At 31.5% G+C, this 17,948-nt stretch overlaps 1 protein-coding gene across 1 annotated transcript; it reads right to left on the bottom strand.

The window, feature by feature from the left end:
* Positions 1 to 775: 775 nt before the first annotated feature.
* On the bottom strand, positions 776 to 8,053 carry LOC100740689. Its single transcript, XM_003485010.4, has 4 exons — positions 7,893 to 8,053; positions 4,705 to 4,756; positions 2,239 to 2,397; positions 776 to 1,340 (listed from the first exon to the last, which is right to left on the bottom strand). Exons 2-4 carry the CDS (start codon positions 4,744 to 4,746, stop codon positions 1,152 to 1,154), a joined length of 390 nt encoding a protein of 129 aa, XP_003485058.1. The 5' UTR covers positions 4,747 to 4,756; positions 7,893 to 8,053; the 3' UTR covers positions 776 to 1,151.
* Between the last annotated feature and the right edge of the window lie 9,895 nt (positions 8,054 to 17,948).

Genomic DNA, 17,948 nt, shown 5'->3' with positions numbered 1-17,948 from the left:
AATAATTAATTATGATATAAGGTGGTAGAAAAGAAAGAGTATTATTTCAATATGTTTAGTCAACTTACAGTAAATATGGCGCCGTGATTGTGGCTTAATTTATGTGTAACGATCACGATTACAGCGCTTTCACTGGCCTTACGTTAGAAAGGAATTTACTCGAGAAAAATATTTTGCTACTTTCAACATATTAAATTTGAGTTTGAAAAAGACACAAATGAATAAATATTAAAGTCGGTCAATAAGTTCACGCAGTTCTTGTTTTTTTATTTACATGTCGAAAACCGCACGAACTCTTTCGTCAACCAAATATTATTCATACTTTCTCGTGTGATACAAATTGGTTGGGGCAGTTCGAAGCCATAATAAATATCAAGAGAAGGAATTTTTTCCTGAACAAATATGAATCATGAAAACATTCGAACGTTTTGCAAACGAAAATTTTATAAATACGATATAAAAACGAAAATGTTTACAAAGCTATTGTTAATACGATGAGGTATAATAATTAATGTGTTACAAAATTTGAAGAAAATTCAATGAAAAATAATTGGAAAGTATTTTAACAATCGTCCTTTGGAGATCAAAAACTGATTTAAATATAATACAATTAGAATTGAAAATTATAAGGTGATAAGAAGCACTTTGTTTCTTCAAATTTTGTAATCCGGTACTTACATAAATCTTTACTAAAAGTTTTTGGTTTTATGCATTCAAATACATATTTAGACTCATATACATATTGTACATATAATAACACAACTCATAGTTTCTCATCTAGCATGAATTTACTATAAAAAATTACTCAATTATTATGATATAAGAATTGTTTCTTTTTAAAAACATATTTTTACTTCAGCGATAAAAGAAGCTAAAAAATCCTTATTCAAAATGTTATTTTTATTTCTACTCCCTTTATATCCACAAAATTCCTCTTACGAATCAATCTTTCACTTCTTTTCATCTGTTTCTTCTTCAAGTTTTCAAAAGTAAAGATTTTTCCGTCATAATCAATTCGATTCCTTCGATATTTGACAGCAGTTTATTCAATACATTTTCGTGATGATTTCTCATCATCATATGATTGTATTTTCAAGAACGAATCGATGATTAGACGGCCCCTGACATTATTTAAGAATTTATTCTGTACTTTAGGCTTCTCCTCGAAACACGAGTATCGCATCCACCAAAAATAAAACTCCCTCGGCGATGCTGATGCAGCCTTTAGCGAGTCCAGTATCGCGGTAAGAACCACGATAAACCGAATTTGTGAAGTGGTCAAGGATCAAAGCACCGGCGATGATGAACAGGGCACAACCGGTCGACGAGTAAAACATGTCCTGCAAGTTAAGACTCTTGTAAGTTATATATCTTTCTATAATTTACATAAAATACTGGTTGCTTTCTACCATTGACATCGTTTTATCTATTAATCTGTTAACTGAGTCATCTCTTAACCCCTCGAAAGACAAAATATTTGGATAACGCTTTGGACAAGATATTTTGCAACGCAATGTCGTTCATACGATGTTTTTGTATGAAATACATCTCCGACGCAATATCGTTCACGTGATGCTTCATAGGAACTATCTTGTATCTCCATTTTTCAATGTTTACAACTGAATGTCGCATATCAGGCATTCTAACATAGTATTGTATATAATACCATGCTTTGAATTATTTTATATAATTTGGAAATATAAAATTATTTGCTTATAAAACATTTCGTACATTTAACATGGCTAACCTCTTTCACGTTCACAAACATAGTGTTTTATAAATTGATTATTTTGCGAGTAGATGGTCAAAATATCTAACGTTTTAATGAAAAGAAGACATCTCGATCAAGACTCACATGAACGATATTACATCGAAAGATACGTCGTCAAAAAGAGATACAGATCTGATGCGAAGGGATTAAATAAAAATTCGAATGAGGAACTAATTCATTGTTTGCGGGCGAACAGATTAGTCCACTGTTCATGCTTGTAACATATTAATAAAATTGATAATGGAAGAGTTATAGAAAACTTAACGGTATATCAACTATGTTGCGCTGATATTTTATGATTTCGATGAAAAACGTAGAGAAAGTCAAAATGAATACATTAATAAAAATTTGAAGCACGGTTTAAAGAAAATATAGGATACAATTTACACATATACCATACAGTATTTTGTCTTGGAAATTCTTGTCAATACGGAGAATTAGTATAAGGCTTATTAAACGTTACTTACTAGACGTCGATCCATGCCATATCCCGCAAGAATCCCAAAGAATACTCCAGCCAGGATAATTAAATATCCACCAAAAGCGCCCATCGTAATCATCGCACTGTTTTGGCTACCATCACTGAAAGAGTGATAATGCAACGCTATGAGGATGCATACCGTTATCTGAAAATGATATAAAAGAACACATACGATTTATAAAAGCGTTAAATATATATTTAGACAGTTAAAAATAAAACAAAGGAATAATGTACACAAAGAAACTATATAGTAAATATAATCAAAAATTATCTCAAGTACTAGGTGCTCAATTAAATATCTCTAAACTGTTGTATGAGTCACTATCGCGAATAATCAAATATTAATTCGAGTACTACTCAACCTAGCATCTCGATCATAATTAATCGTACCTAATTTGAGGCAAGACTATATCTGTTGAGAATGCCAATGAAAAATCGTTTACTTCTTTAAATTCTGATGGTAGGTACATACTTTAAAGTGTCGTTGTTATTAAGATATGAAATGAAATATCCCTAGAATCTAGAACTTTAATAATTCTTGAATTCTTGAAATATTTGAAATATAAAAGTAACAATAAAAGATAAAAAAAAGATATAGCGCAGAGACTAAAGCGTTATAGGATCAGAGTTTCCGAATTCGTATTCAAGCTGTGATATTCGTAAACAATGATAGAGAACAGAGACAGAATATAAAAGGCGCGGGCTATAAGCAGTTCTGTTAAAAGGGGGAGTAGTGATAAGTATACGAAAGTGGGCCAACGAAACAAGTTGCATCCAATTCCATAAATAACCCATTAGGATTCAACGATCGGGTTCCGCTTAGGAGAGACGATTCTATTTCAAGGGTATAAGTTTTGAAAGGAGACATACGCATATATGTATAATGATAAGTGGGAAAGTGGGCCAAACTGACAAAGTGCATCGACTCCATCGATACCACCATAAGTAGTAACTCATTAGGATTCAACGACCGTATTCTATTTCGTTTGAAATAGAAGTCGATTCTATTACAGAGATGTAAATTTTCAGCAGAAATCCAATCGATGGCGACCCATGTACGAACTTGGAAGCATTCTGCCGTCATTCTTAATGTTACATTCATGGCGTATTATGAGTTCTGTTCACTTCATCGTGTTGTATTGTTAATTAATTAAATAACATTACGTCATACATTCAATTTTTGGTATTAGATGTGACACGAATTCCTGACAATTATTTGTTTTCTTTTTTGTTGTTGATATGATAATAGCACTGATCTTTGTTCCTGAAAAATCTGAATTCGGTATTTGCGAATACGTCATAGATGTTTATCCGATGTAATTGGTTTGGTCATGTATTGGGAGAATATTTATAGTATTGGGAGAGTAATTGGTTTGAAGAGATAAAACGTGTAATAATCTTGTAGCTCTCTATCGTGAAAGAGGAAATACGGTTTGTTAGCATATTTAAGATGATCAAATAGCAGAATTACAAATTTGTTATTTTCCACTACGATATCTTTATGTTTCTTTCAATAAGGTAGCAATATTTTTAAGAAAACGCACTGTCAATATTTGCTTGAATTTCTTAAATCATTTTAATATACTTTTTCGTTCATTTTCGTATCCTCTCAATCAATTTTAATTTCAGAATCTGTAACTAAATCATTAAATCCTTAATGATGCAAATTTTCTGAAAAAACACAGATTAAACCAACGTGATTCTTTCGATTCTCATTAAACGGACCTGCTAAATGTAGTGGAAATATCAAAAATAAAAACAAGATATACATATACATATATAAGAAAAGATGATCAACATTATAGAGAGAATTTAAGCGAGATAAAGAAAGCTTGATTATGAAAACCACTAGGAAAATTTACGCAATACATAGGATAGCATGCGTATCTGAGGAATTGTAACGGATACTTCAATAGTGATTGACTTCCGGCTCAAGGCACGACCATAAAACATGAAGAGAATTTCGCATACAGTATCTATCTAATCACAAGCTATTATGTCATTCTCCATTCTGCTAAACCCGCTCTGCTATATCAAAGAAACTAGTATCTAGAAATCTCTACGAGATTTGAACGTTTATTGTTGATTTTTGAGAGACCTAAAAAAGCACGAAGTGGAAACCAATAATTTATGAGAAGTTATCTCCGGATGCAACTAAAAAAATTTACAATAAAAATAACCTCACCATAGATGTAAACGAGTCAAAGAGAATAATACAATGAAGATAAGAATAGTTCTTTTACGATGTGGCAGATACCCATGTAAATACTGAAAATTTTAGTTTTAGACGATATAGTGCTAGATGGAATTTTGTTAGGCTTCCAAGTTTACTGATCATAGGTTTTTTTTTATTTTTCTCGTTGATATTTGGATATTTGTGGAGTTACGATAATCTTAATTTTAGTAATTAGATAATATGATTTTTGTGTTTGGTAATTATCACTATACTTACCAACTGTAACAGTTTGATGATAGTCATCTTATTGATCGCCATTCTGACTTATCTGTAAAAGAGCAGCATTATTTCAAAATTTAAGTAAATAATCTTGTGCGGTTTCTTTAGTTATAAGATGATACTTATATAACCTTTGTTTTTAATTTCAAAGTAACTTTGAAATGGATAGTATACGACTATACGAAAGTTTCAACAGTTTGCTTCTTTCTTGAATAAAATGTACATAATACGTGCGAAATTATAAGCTAGCTATGATAGTAATTATTGTACTTCTATGGTAAAATTATGAGAAGCCAAAGTTATAATAAATTAACCATAATATATCGATGGTTTACACACTTACTACTAATGTTCACAGATTATTATTATTTCGAATATTTTTAATCGAGAAATCAGTGAATCGTCTCTTTTCCCCTCGATCGATCGTCGTCTGCAACTATTCTCGAATTATCGAAATCAGTTTCAGATCAAACGAAACAAACAAAAAAAAAACGCGATGTAACGCGATATTCCTCGTAATAAAATCAATCTTCTGATAAGTAACGCGGATATGTATACATCTGATAATCATAATATTTAAGCGAATAAAAAAACATTTAATAATTTGTATAAGTTCTCAGCTATGCTAGGTACTAAATTTCGTCGATCGTTTCATATCTCTAATAGCAAAATGATTATTCACGAGGTTCGAAATCAATTGCTCATTCACCTCATGAATCACATAGCAAGCTATAATACGTTCGAATAAAAAAAGAGCAGACATTTGCACGATACATTCTCTGTCACCTGATAAGCTTCTAGAATACAGATGGTAAACAATTGCTCGTTACTCTGACGCATCCCATTCGTGCAAATCGAATAGCAAATGCGAAGGCTCTTACTTATATCTACGCGTTTATGCTGTTTCCTGAATAGATTTGCGTGTCTGTGGTGCATATTATTAGCATTTGAATTGTATGTTTAGATAAACAACGATGTTTTGACGATGTTTCGTTACTTCAAAAGTTGATGATTAAGTCATCGTGTAATAGTTTTCAATTGCTTTTAACAGTTACGTATGTACATAGTAATATGAATTTTAAAACGGAAGGTTTAGACTTTCACCAAAATATATTTCGAAATGATTTATTTCGTACATTTGCACGTAATTGGGTCAGTGAAACGGACGGTCATTTATGGTAAGCAAATTCTTCTAAAAATGGACAGAAAGAAAACTGGCAGAAACGTTAATACCTGATTCGAATGGTTAGATCATTATCAAACGAATCACGTTAGGAAAACGATCGAGGATATTAGAGATTGAGGAGAGACTAGAAAATTTAACTGTCTCTCAACTTTAACGAATACGCGTGGTAATATGTTCTAGTGTTTATTAAATATGAAGATTCCTCTCTTAAAGCCTAACCGTATTCGCAATTCCTTAAATTAAAGATTTTAAAGGATATTTTATACCACTTTCTTTCTGAATCTCTCGAATGGCATTTCGGAGGATTATATTTGTAAAAACAAGTACGTTCATGTTTATAGAAACTCGAGGCAAATTTGAAAGCCCAAACACGATTTTATCGACTTCTTAAGTATATTAGTTTAAAATATCGAGGATGAATGTAGAAAGATATTTATGAGTTTAGTCGTCTGGCACGAAGTCTGACAGAGAACTCAGTTTATCAAACAATGCCGTTCTTAGTATCCCCATTTATTAACACAATGAAAGTTGAGAGGTCCATAAAATCTCTAAAGAATTTAATTTGCAAATTTTTTTCGTTAAAAGGATACAAGCAAAACAGGAAACGGATATGCATTGCATGAAACATTCAGTGCTGAAAAGAAAGTCGCACTTTCACTCGTACTGTCATCGGTCTGAAAACCTTGACTCGATTCTTTGACGTTGTTTCCTTTAGCAATTTCCTTCTCGAAAGATTATTTATTTTTTATTTCACTGTCTATTGCTTTAAGATCGATTTTCATAAGTCTGATTCTATAAATCCTTAAGGATTCGGTTTCGTAAATCTTTCAACGATGCGTTTTCTTTTTGTGGCTTCCTTTGGAATAGCAAAGAAGAAAAATTCAAATATCTATCAGTTTGTTCAAAATATTTTCACATTTGCGTTTTTACACCCTTTCGTACGAAAGTTTATCAGTCGATGGATGAGCAAAGCTAATACCATCGCGATTAAAATAATTATGATTCATTCAGACCCTGATAAAATTTAATCTTATTGATTTTTTCTAACTTGACAGATTTCTTTCATTCGCTCGTTTCAAAGGTATCAAAATTCCTAATAGAATTTCACGCGTTGAAATAAATACATAAATAAATAAATACTATGTTTCGTTGAAGAAACTAAAATAATTGATATTTTTCTTACTCATATCCGCATCTCCAAAATTAAATTAAATATTCGTTTAAAATATAAGAAGTTTAAAACGTTGCGTACATTATCGAAACATTACACCTTAACTTAAATGTTTTAACTAATTTTAAAATAGCTAGGAAACTGTTACCTCGAACATTTCTAAGTTGAATATCTGCTTCTCTAAAACGTTTAAAGTATAGAACATTTTCATATAAGTTGATTGTGTAAAAGAACCTTACTTAAACATCCTTGCGTAAACAACCTTACATAAATCGAAGAAAGCGGCATTCTCTCTAAATGAACCGCCACTTGTAAAACATAAGTATATAATTATCCTATGCTCAAGAAAGACATATACAAACACTAAAGAAATTCATAAAAATATTCCAGATGAAAGTGAATCGAGTTTACATTATTCAACGAAGAGAATTTTTATTTATCACGTAAGAAACAGGAACATATTCTTAATTAATTAACATCGGTTATTACTCTACTTTGTCGTAATGAATTATTAATGCTGTTTTGCTTTCAACACTTCTCTTATCACGTTATAAATCCTCTGTCAATTCTCTGTCAGAATTTGTTTAGTTAATTTAATTTACGTTCGTATAAGAAAAGGTACAAAAAGTTATGATAAAATTATATTAATGTCACGCTTGATATCGATCGATTGTTTGTTAAATTAAAATGATATTTTTCTCAATAATTTCATTCGTTTCGTTCATTAAAAATTCACTACTTATTGTTGCTTTCGACTCGTTGAAAATATCGTACAAAACCTGATCGAACTTGATCCACTTTGTTATATCTTGTTGAAAACAAACTTACTTCGAAGTTTAGATTCAAAGATTCAACTTGATCGGACGTGGATGTTCACGAGACGAGAGTTCGGCAGAGACTAAACGCAGAAGACCGATCACGAATCGTGAGGAGCAACGTTGATCAACAATTTTTTCTACCGGACTGAAATCGGTGACTGTGACTGAACGTGTCTACGTTTACACAATCTCTTACATACGCACACTGCGTGTATTGTAACCTCGGCTTTGCTAACGTGTTTCGTGTCGTATCGTGTTTTCTTTGTAGTAGTATAGTGTCTCTCAATTACTCCTTCGTTTATTTTCTCTTGCAACGAGACAGAGATTGCTCGGGAACTCTACAAAAATAAGGAATTTCTAGCGAACGATTGGAATTGTTTATTCGTTATAAAACTAATACATCGGTTTTTGGAAATATTATATATCTTGAAGATTAAATTATCGTATGTACGTATAATCGAATTTTTCATTTCTTCGTTTATTTTAGTATAGAAATTATCTTTGTCGATTATTTTGTGTTCTAGATTTTATTGATAAATTATAGTACAAGTGCAATAGTAGTTAGCGAAAGATTTGTAAATAGAGATATAATCACTGATGATCTTGATCAAAAATAATGTACTCAGAATATGCAACACAGAACATAAACATCTATATCTACTCCTCAAAATCAATCTTTTAATTTGTTTGTGTAATTACTAATTAATTAATCGAACAATTAAACAATCGAACAATTAAATTCTAAATTACAGGAACTTTGAATGTAATCTCTATGATCTCGAGAATCATACAGAAATAAAAAAATACGCGAAGTGAACAAAAATCGTAAAGAAAGTTTGTGTAACCGTAAACAATGCTTTATAGTAAAACTAAATTTTCCATAATTTCATCTCACCATCGCTAGTAACAATTTTTTTGCAAATACGTACTTTTTGCAAATAGCAATAAATGCTAAAAAATTTGATCGAGTAAATTTAAACCGGTTAAGAAATTCAATATTTTTTATATTCATGATATAAAATTGAGTTAAGTTGAGAGTCAGGTTGAAAAATTGGGAAGCACTGGAAACACGATCACGTTCATTCAAGTCAATGGTCAGGCGTTGGTTTTCATGAAAGAGAATATACATATGTATGTATATCGAGCTTTATTTAACCTTGTTAGGTACATCTTGATGACCATTTGGTACGCCTTACTTTGGATATTAAATTAATACTATGTACTGAATTACGATGTTGTATTTTTTACTATTTATCTATTAGTAACATACATTTTATTTCTGTTTCTAAACACTGTTAGTTGTTATCGCTATTTCAAGCGTCTGATTCATTTTTCGCTAATATATACGTCAGCAATGTTATTATCAATTACCACGCGTGATTCATATCATTATTAATTTTATTCGCCATGATGATACATTTTTATCTGTTTAGAGGAATTATTACTCAAATAAAAGCAAATTTTAATCAAACGATAATTACAGTTAATCTTTCTATTTGGTCTCGAAATTAAGCGCAAATGTAAGAAACAATTTTAATCTTTGAATTATTCCTTCAAACTTCAAAGCACAATAAAATAAAATATAGATATTTGGACAAACTGTCGTTCATGTCCGAGCCTAATTTTTTTATAATTATAATTTCTACGAATTTTTTTATAAATTTTCTCCAAGATGATGATAAAGAAATTCCAAAATCATTATAAGTTATCGCATCGATTTGTATCGTATATATGTAGTAGACCTTCCTTAAATGTTCAAACCATGCCTTTCGTTGCTCTTACGTCACTCCTGAATGACATCATGTCGCCGATTACGCCTACAGCGTCATACAGTATCGCTCTCACATGCGAAGCATCGTAAAATTCGCATTGGAGGAATTTACAATGGCAAATTATGAGAGCGCACGAGCTACGTCACGTTCTTTAATATATATCATCCAAGAGCAAAAGAAACAACGTCACTACCATACGGGAATTCGAGTCGAAATGCGTGGATCGTCGACCATTTCTTGTTTTCGTATTTTCTTTTTCTATTATCAGAATCTTTTACGCTGATCCTTTTCTATCCGTTCTTCCGTTACCTTGACTTCGTTCTTTTACTGAACACATCGTAACAAAATGCAATTTTATTCTTATTGTTTTCCTTTGCTTATTCCGATTACGAGAATACAATTTTTTGGTTATGTTGAAATTTTAGTTCATGAGAAATTGCATCGTAGGAACTTTAACGTAAAATGTAGTGTGAAATATCTAATTTAGTTTTTTTTATCTACTTTAATTTATAAAAATTTAGTGGAAGTATCTAATATAGTTCGATAAAAGTAAATACTTCTGAATCGAGCTATAAAATATTATCTCTTCTAAGAAATGATATTCTCAGTATAATTCGATATATGTATATAATATATGAAATGGGTTCGAACGTGATAAATTTTCCTATTTCATCTCGGATTTTATTTCTGTGATAATGGGTGAGCAATTTTAAACTAACTTGTGTTTGCACGATATATGTGACAGTTTTCACATGACTGAATGATGATGAATGATGTTACGTATATTTTAAAAATAATGTTTCTTCTGAGCTGTGCGCAATGAAGACTGAGTCCTTTAAATTATACACGTCATAGAAGCAAACGTTAATATTAAAGCTGCATATGTCTCTTAGACATGATTCATTTTTCTTATTCTATGGTTTTCTTATTCTACGGATGGAATTATCTTTCGTACTTGAAAAGAATTTAAGTTCTTAGTTTAAGTTTAAGTTTATTCAAACAGAATATTCCATTTATTCCATTCTGGAAAATTGTAAAATGCGAATGCGTATAAAATTATATGAGAAGTTATCTTTTATTTTAAATGTAAAATTAAAGAGAAGACATTCAGCTTTACAGAATAGATTGTTACTGTTTTACGATACAAATTTAATTGAATTTTCAAGACTTTCATCGATATACAAGAATATGAATATAAACTATAATTGAATGTAATTTCTAAGATCTTTCTAAATGGTGGATAAACCTTCGATTGTCCTTAGGATTAATATTTTCATTCATGTGGTACTAAATACATATTTATGTAGTTATGTAATAAGATGGGAAATTTATTTTGTGCCTTGTTTGTAGCTTCATACTGTATCTTGTCTGTATCACTAAACAAATTACTAGCATTCTGCGCCCTCTCTGATATAACGTGGTAATCTTCATAGTTATCGATGAAAAAGTTACCAGATTTTAAATTTCTTAAAATTTTCTTTAAATTTGCATAAATCTACTTCACGTTTCGGAAACATCGGATACATTGTATCCTATATAGTTGTAATATAATTTAAAACAAAAGATTACATGACGTGAATTACTTGAAATTCATGCAGTGGTTGATCCATTTGTCTTCTCTGTTTGAGATAATTATACCAATCGACGAAGCAGCAATAAAAAATAACATCCTCTTCATCTATACTCTACAAATCATAATAAATTGTTTGTATTACAATTTCTATAATTTCTCATATTTATTAAAATCAAAAAATAGGTAATATATAAGAAATAAATAGTAGATATTCGTTATTTTATAACAACCACAATCACAAATCGATTAAAAACAGAAATTGGTTTAAAATTGTATTTCGAATATAGATCGAATTGTGTACAAAGTCAGTGGTCTTTAATAAAGCGATGTTATCGACAGTAAGAAAGTGATCGACGATATACCGAAAGTTGGTTTCATAGATGGCGGAAGAATTAAATCGCAGATAAGATATATATCGTTGTCTTTGATTCAGGCAAAGATCATATAAAACAGATAAAATAAAAATGAAATAATTCTTAGACATTACATTTGGTAAAACATTAACGATATGAAAATTAGAAGTAAAAATAATAATTTACATTTGATCTTCGTTCTATTATTTCGTGGTACGATAAAACATAATAACGAAAAATTTTTTTGGAATATTCTGTTGTTTACCAATGTCTTCGATTCTTTTAAAGAAGGAAGTGTATCTAACGTGGCAATCGGAACCAGCCTGCCAGGTGCTTCATGGTACATTGTTTCATGTATTTCATCTTGTCTACTAAGACCTTGTATCGCTTCGGTGCCCGTTTCAGAGTCAGTATACTGAAAATCACTAACTCCACTTTGTTTTCTTATCTGAAGATAGTTAAAAATAGTTATCGAAGAACCAAAGAAACTTACCAAATGTTACACATTATGAAAATTAGTACGTCGTAACTGTTTTTAATTATGATTTAAATTACGAACTGTTCTAATTAAAAAATTAAACTAAATTCCATGAAAATTCGAACGTACCCAATGATAATAATCTAACAAAATCCAACCTTGTATAAGGTAGATGCTCATACAGAAAATCGATATCAAGCACATGATGAAGTTGTGAATAAAAATTGGGTGTACCAACAGTTCCTCGTCGTTGATTTTAGTTAAATCGAGATACCAATCTGCATGTTTCATTTCGACTATTCCGATTATAAACATTAAAGAAGCTGCTACAAAGCATCCAATGAGAACCTACATTTGTATTATTATTATTTATCATTATTATTATTATCCTTTATCAACGATAAATAGAGATTATCCACACTTTGTTTATTGTGTAAATATAACGCTGGATTAAACAACGCTACAGATGATACATCAAAATTTAACATTACTAACGATTTTTGGATTTCTCCTGAATATATCTGTGAAAATCCATATAACTGCGAATGTTAGGCTCGCAAGCATGCACAATGGATAGATTAAAAAAATTGTATTTGTCTCTTCAGGCAAATAGGGCACGGACTCGTCTTCTTTTCGACGTTGCCTGTTTACATAATGATGGATGTGATGGAACAGTATCAACGCAAGACCGATAATCTATACAAATTTCCTATAATTATAAAGATATTTAAAGACACGATCGAAGTATTTATGACACTATGACCCTTAACAAATGACGCGTCTTTTCGAGGCTCGATCCCATTCGCAGGAAAAATTAGAACAAACGTAACGAAACACCAAAACACAACGAAACTCTATCTTATCTTCGAATCGTGTAAAATTGCAACACGAAAAAGAGGAGAAAGAAAAGAAGTAGAATGAAACCAAGCGCTGACACGCAACTTTTTCACGACACAAGTTAACGCGTGTCAAGATCTTGTTTCCGATTGCGTAACAATAACAATAAAAAAAAAAAAAGACGACGGCAACCCTCGTTGATATCGTTGAATCATACTCGCGACATTTCGCTACGTAAGAGTCACACCATGAAATTAGGTCACACGGTTACGATCGAGTGCGTGTATTCACGCGTGTGCCTTCGATTCGCACTTCCTGCTTGTAACTAGACACTCTTAACTCTAAACAGAGATTTAAGTAATATGCAACTTACGATAATATACGATTGAATAGCGAAATTGAATACGGGCACGAGTCAAGTTAATCAAAAGGGAAGAAGAAGATCGACTCGAGTCATCGGGCAATATTTGTGTTATTGGGAGAAAGACGATTGCATTTCGTAAATATTTTTGCATTCTTAAACCGTGTCGTTCTAGCCGAGTTTTTGTGACACTCTTTCACGCTGCCTTGCGAATTATAATATCTTTCGCGAACTAGATAAAACGGGGCTACTCGTGTCGGTGAAAACACTATGGTTCTAGCTTTCGCGTAATAATAGGTTGTATAGCCTATGAAATTAACAATATCCGTATACATATACTGTATGTATATCTTATAACAAATATATTGGTTTTCCCAAAAATTCCCTTCGTTTTATAAGGAAATAATAGGTGCACAATATTTCTTACGATCGTACATAATTCGATAAAATAATATAAAATAAAAAATGTGCGTCTATTATTTCCTCATACAACGCAAGGAAGTTTTGGTACAACCTAATATTTAGATTGTTTCGCAATAATATCGCACGTCTTCAGAGATAAATAATTTTTTAAAATTAGGACGATTAAAATTAAGGAAAAGATTGTATTAGCAGAATGAACTTACAAATTGGAAAAGATGCAAGCCAGCATGAACCACGTGAGAAAGATTTCTATTTCGTACTAATTTCGTTCTTTTCCTATGATAAATACTAGCGATTTTTGCCATTTCACGAAGTTTCTCCACAGTGTCAGCTTCGTTCATGATTTTATCGGATATTTTTGTTTGGAAATACAGATAATAAGACGGAGACCGTTCCCTTTGTAATCACGGCCTTTACGCATTCAGACGTCAAGCAATTTTAAACACAGCATTAGCGAACATATTAATAGCCTGCTACATTCATTGACTACCTACATATTAATAGCTTGCTACATTCATTGACTACATATTAATATGCTACGTTATTCGATACTATATTCATTTTATAATTGGATAGAAAAAAAATCAATCTATTACAGATAATATACCAATAAATATTTCAATATTGGAATAAAGAAAATTTTCTCAATATTTAACAATGGGAAATATCGTTTAATAAAAATTAAAAAGATAGAATGGATATTTTCTTCCAAAGGGAACAGAAAAATAGAATGAAAATAGCAATAGTATATTTATCTCATATTGGAACTACAAGTAAATGTTTTTGGTCCTGTACCAATTTCTTGAATATTTATCTTGTTCTTTTTCGGTCACATTTCTATCCGAAAATACTAATAAATTTCCAGAGTATTCAGTCTTATCTTCTGTATTCGCACAATAAAATGTTTATTCGTTTTATGTACACGCAATTGTTATCCTCGTATTACGTATTATTGCTAAAAAAAGGCACGTTCTTATCTTCTTAAACAAATATCGATATATCAAGCCATTCTATTTTTATTTTTACCTTTAATCATGTTTCTACACACCAATCGCTTCTTCTTATTTCTTCATATAAGTGAGTCGCATTTAGTTACGAAAAGAACAAATAATATCTACTGCTGACAAGTTTATTCACCGTTTTACAAAGCTGCTTTAATATTTTCCTATTAAAAGCAAGATTAAATCAATGAGTATAGAGAGACTATCAGATTCCATTCAGAGTAAAGGAGTAACTGTACTTTACAACCGAACATATTCATGCTCATGAATGGATAATGGTGACACAGAAACGGTATCTAACACCATTCAATCTTCCCCTATATTCAATCTTCACATCTCACATAGTTTCGACAATAAATCCATTCAAATTCCATAGCGTGTCTGTTTTAATTAGAGACATTGGAAGATCTCAGAGTCAAGTTGATTTTTTTAAACGGCTGCTATATTGTGTTCTCTTTATACTAAAATAGTATTTCTCGTGACAAATTCAACAACATACGACGATAGTTTTATTGTTTTTATTATTTTATTTTTATTATAATACGTTTTACGATAGATTCAGTATTCCACCTGCTAGGTACAAGAAATGAAGGTACCGATATGAATTCTATCGCTACTAATACCGATCACCCTGGAACACTGCAAACAGCATTATTTTTTCTAAAGATCATTTTGTCTCCTGACACTTCACGCGTCCCAATTATTTCTCTTTCTATCGATCGCTCTATTTTTCACAATCCTTTTCCTTCCATCGCCTGTCTAAATGGATCGCCGTAGCGATCACAGATTCCTAGAGGTTTGAATCATCTTTTAGAAATTTTCCATGCAGCCACAGCTGTAGCACGATATTTCGAAAGACCCGAGACGATTAACGGTCGAACGAGAGCGGCGACGAAAAACGAAGTACGACGATAGCCCTTTACGAACTGATTCCAGGCAGAAATACTTTCCATAATGAAAGCGAACGCCTCATACCGCCTGGTAATAGGCGTACAGTCCATTCGAGTGTGCAGCTTGCGTAATGTCTGCGCGGACAGAAATTCCAGAACGAAGTCCTTTTTCTTCCTCAAAGCGAGATCGAGAAGGAAGAATCTTCGAGGAATCGAAAATTTGCCCGATTCCTGGAACGATTAAGAATATATTTAATTGCTATTAAAGGGTATTATACCGCACTTCGGGTTTTCCCATTCCGATGAATGGAAATTTTGCTTTTGATTATTGCGTCTGATAGGGTGAGAGTGGAATAGACCGTGGGGTTGCTGCTTACAAAAAGGATCACCGTCTAAAGAAAATTCTATCGTCGGGATTCTTTTGCACGATTGGACTGATATTATCAGTTAGCTAGTTATTAATTTTAAAAAATGTCAAATCAGCTGATTATTTTGTTTGGCATAAACCTAGAACTTGTAACTTCCCAATTTGTTAATATCAAGTATTGGCTGGTGAGTTATTGTTCGATTTGTCATCGTTTTAATATGCATTCCCTTTTTTTGTTTTGCAAACAAGACTTACTTTGTTTGCTAAATGATCGAGTTGAATATCTTGTACGAGTACACAAATCCCTAACAAATACGTATATCTGCAAATAAAAATTCATTCAAAAATTATACTATTAACAAACGTGATAAGATTTTAGATACCTTGTTCTACAAATACGTACATTTTTCACTTAATCGCAGTACAAATTGACGAACATCTATATTCGTTGCTTGTTTTATATCGTGCTGTAACAACGAATTACAAAGAAAATGAGAATCTTTACGCAATCCTTGTAATTTATCGTACACGCTTAGCTATAATGAAAAAAACCGTATTTTTTTCCTTGCAGCACGATTAACCTCCATCAACAGCTAGGGTAAGAACGCGTAAATATACCGTACTTGTGGCTCATCAATGGCGCCATAGTTCCTTTCTCCGTCATCTGAATAACCTTGACGGTCCTGTGCTAGAGAAAAATCTATTTTTTTTTTAATTCTACTAGCATTTCCGAGTAAATAAATCGATATTGTAGATGCAGCGTTATGAAGATTACCGTGAAGCATCATGAGAATCCTATGAAATGATTGACACAACAATGAAGCGACGTAAAAAGAAATTTCAGTAATTTTAAAGAAATTGCAGCTTTGACGAAGCGTTTAACATTCTTTTCTTCGTAGATCTTATTAACGAGTATGAAACATTTTAAAAAATACAATTAAAACTAAAATACCTAAGATTTAATTATTTTTTAATATGGCATTGTGATAAAGGTATTTAAAATAATTTTAATTAAATATTTTTAATCCAATCGAAACATGCGTCATCTTCGTTTGAATTTCCTAATTAAATAGTTATTATGATTGCCTAATCATACATCGAAGAGATTCCGTATTATTTTTTACTCAATTTTTATAAAGCCTATTTTCACTTAAAATTTTTCATCCATTGTGATTTTTAATTGTTTCCAAGATAATTTTTAGTAAATTCATTACTTCAATTTTTTATTAAAATTGGAGATATTGTTATACCGTATAAAGAACTCGATAAAAGACTTATAAATCAGCGGATTAACATCTCTATCTCGCTTTCCCTGTGACTCATCGGGGAAAGGAAAGTCAAGGAATGTCTGAAAAATCGTTGGAAGCAGCGGTTCCCTGAGGGTAGGAAACGGAAGAAATGAGAAAGAGTAGAATAAAAACAAAAGGACAAATTCTTCGTGCCAAATTCCTTGTAAAATTAAGTGTGTCGAGGTCAAAGGTATACCGAGAATTTGGTACTTCTGAAAAGGGATCTTTCCGAGAATTTAGGGGTCTTGGGACAGAGATCTTTCGCGTTTGTGTAACAGGTTGATACGAGAGTAAATTTGTATCGAATCACGTATTAGTAATTTCGTTGTTACGAATAATAGCGAAAATTAAAATAGCAATAACAAAAATTATTTTATTATTTCACGTAGATCTATTTCTTATTTTAATTACTTCTCGATATTAATTTATTATTAATTAATTTCGATATTAACCTAAAAACACCCGAAAAAGTATTATATTTGCCTGATATAAATTGCAAATAGAATTAGGAAGTAACCATTTGTTGTACTGTTATATGTATTAACGTCAACAACTCCTTTACATCCTTTCGCATGTGCGGTATGCACCCTTCGACATCGTAGGATCAACGAAGTTTACGCAGTAAGTTATCTCACCCTCGTATCTGTATCGAAGGGTGGAAAAGTAAATATCAACAAAAAAACGTGCTTGACATAGCCAAGGAATGTTTCCATAAAAGCAGA

This window comes from Bombus impatiens, unplaced genomic scaffold (assembly GCF_000188095.3).
Source record: "Bombus impatiens unplaced genomic scaffold, BIMP_2.2 scf_0033, whole genome shotgun sequence".
Lineage (NCBI taxonomy): Eukaryota > Metazoa > Arthropoda > Insecta > Hymenoptera > Apidae > Bombus > Bombus impatiens.
Note: the sequence above shows the minus strand (reverse complement) of the source record. Positions and strands in the feature narration are given on the sequence as shown.

What these genes read in the sequence shown, in the direction of transcription:
- LOC100740689 (XM_003485010.4), bottom strand. Translation starts at nt 4,746, where the DNA reads ATGGCGATCAATAAGATGACTATCATCAAACTGTTACAGTTG. An exon ending in TCATCAAACTGTTACAGTTG is followed by an intron (nt 2,398 to 4,704) that starts GTAAGTATAGTG and finishes TATCATTTTCAG; the next exon opens with ATAACGGTATGCATCCTCAT. An exon ending in ATGGCATGGATCGACGTCTA is followed by an intron (nt 1,341 to 2,238) that starts GTAAGTAACGTT and finishes CTTAACTTGCAG; the next exon opens with GACATGTTTTACTCGTCGAC.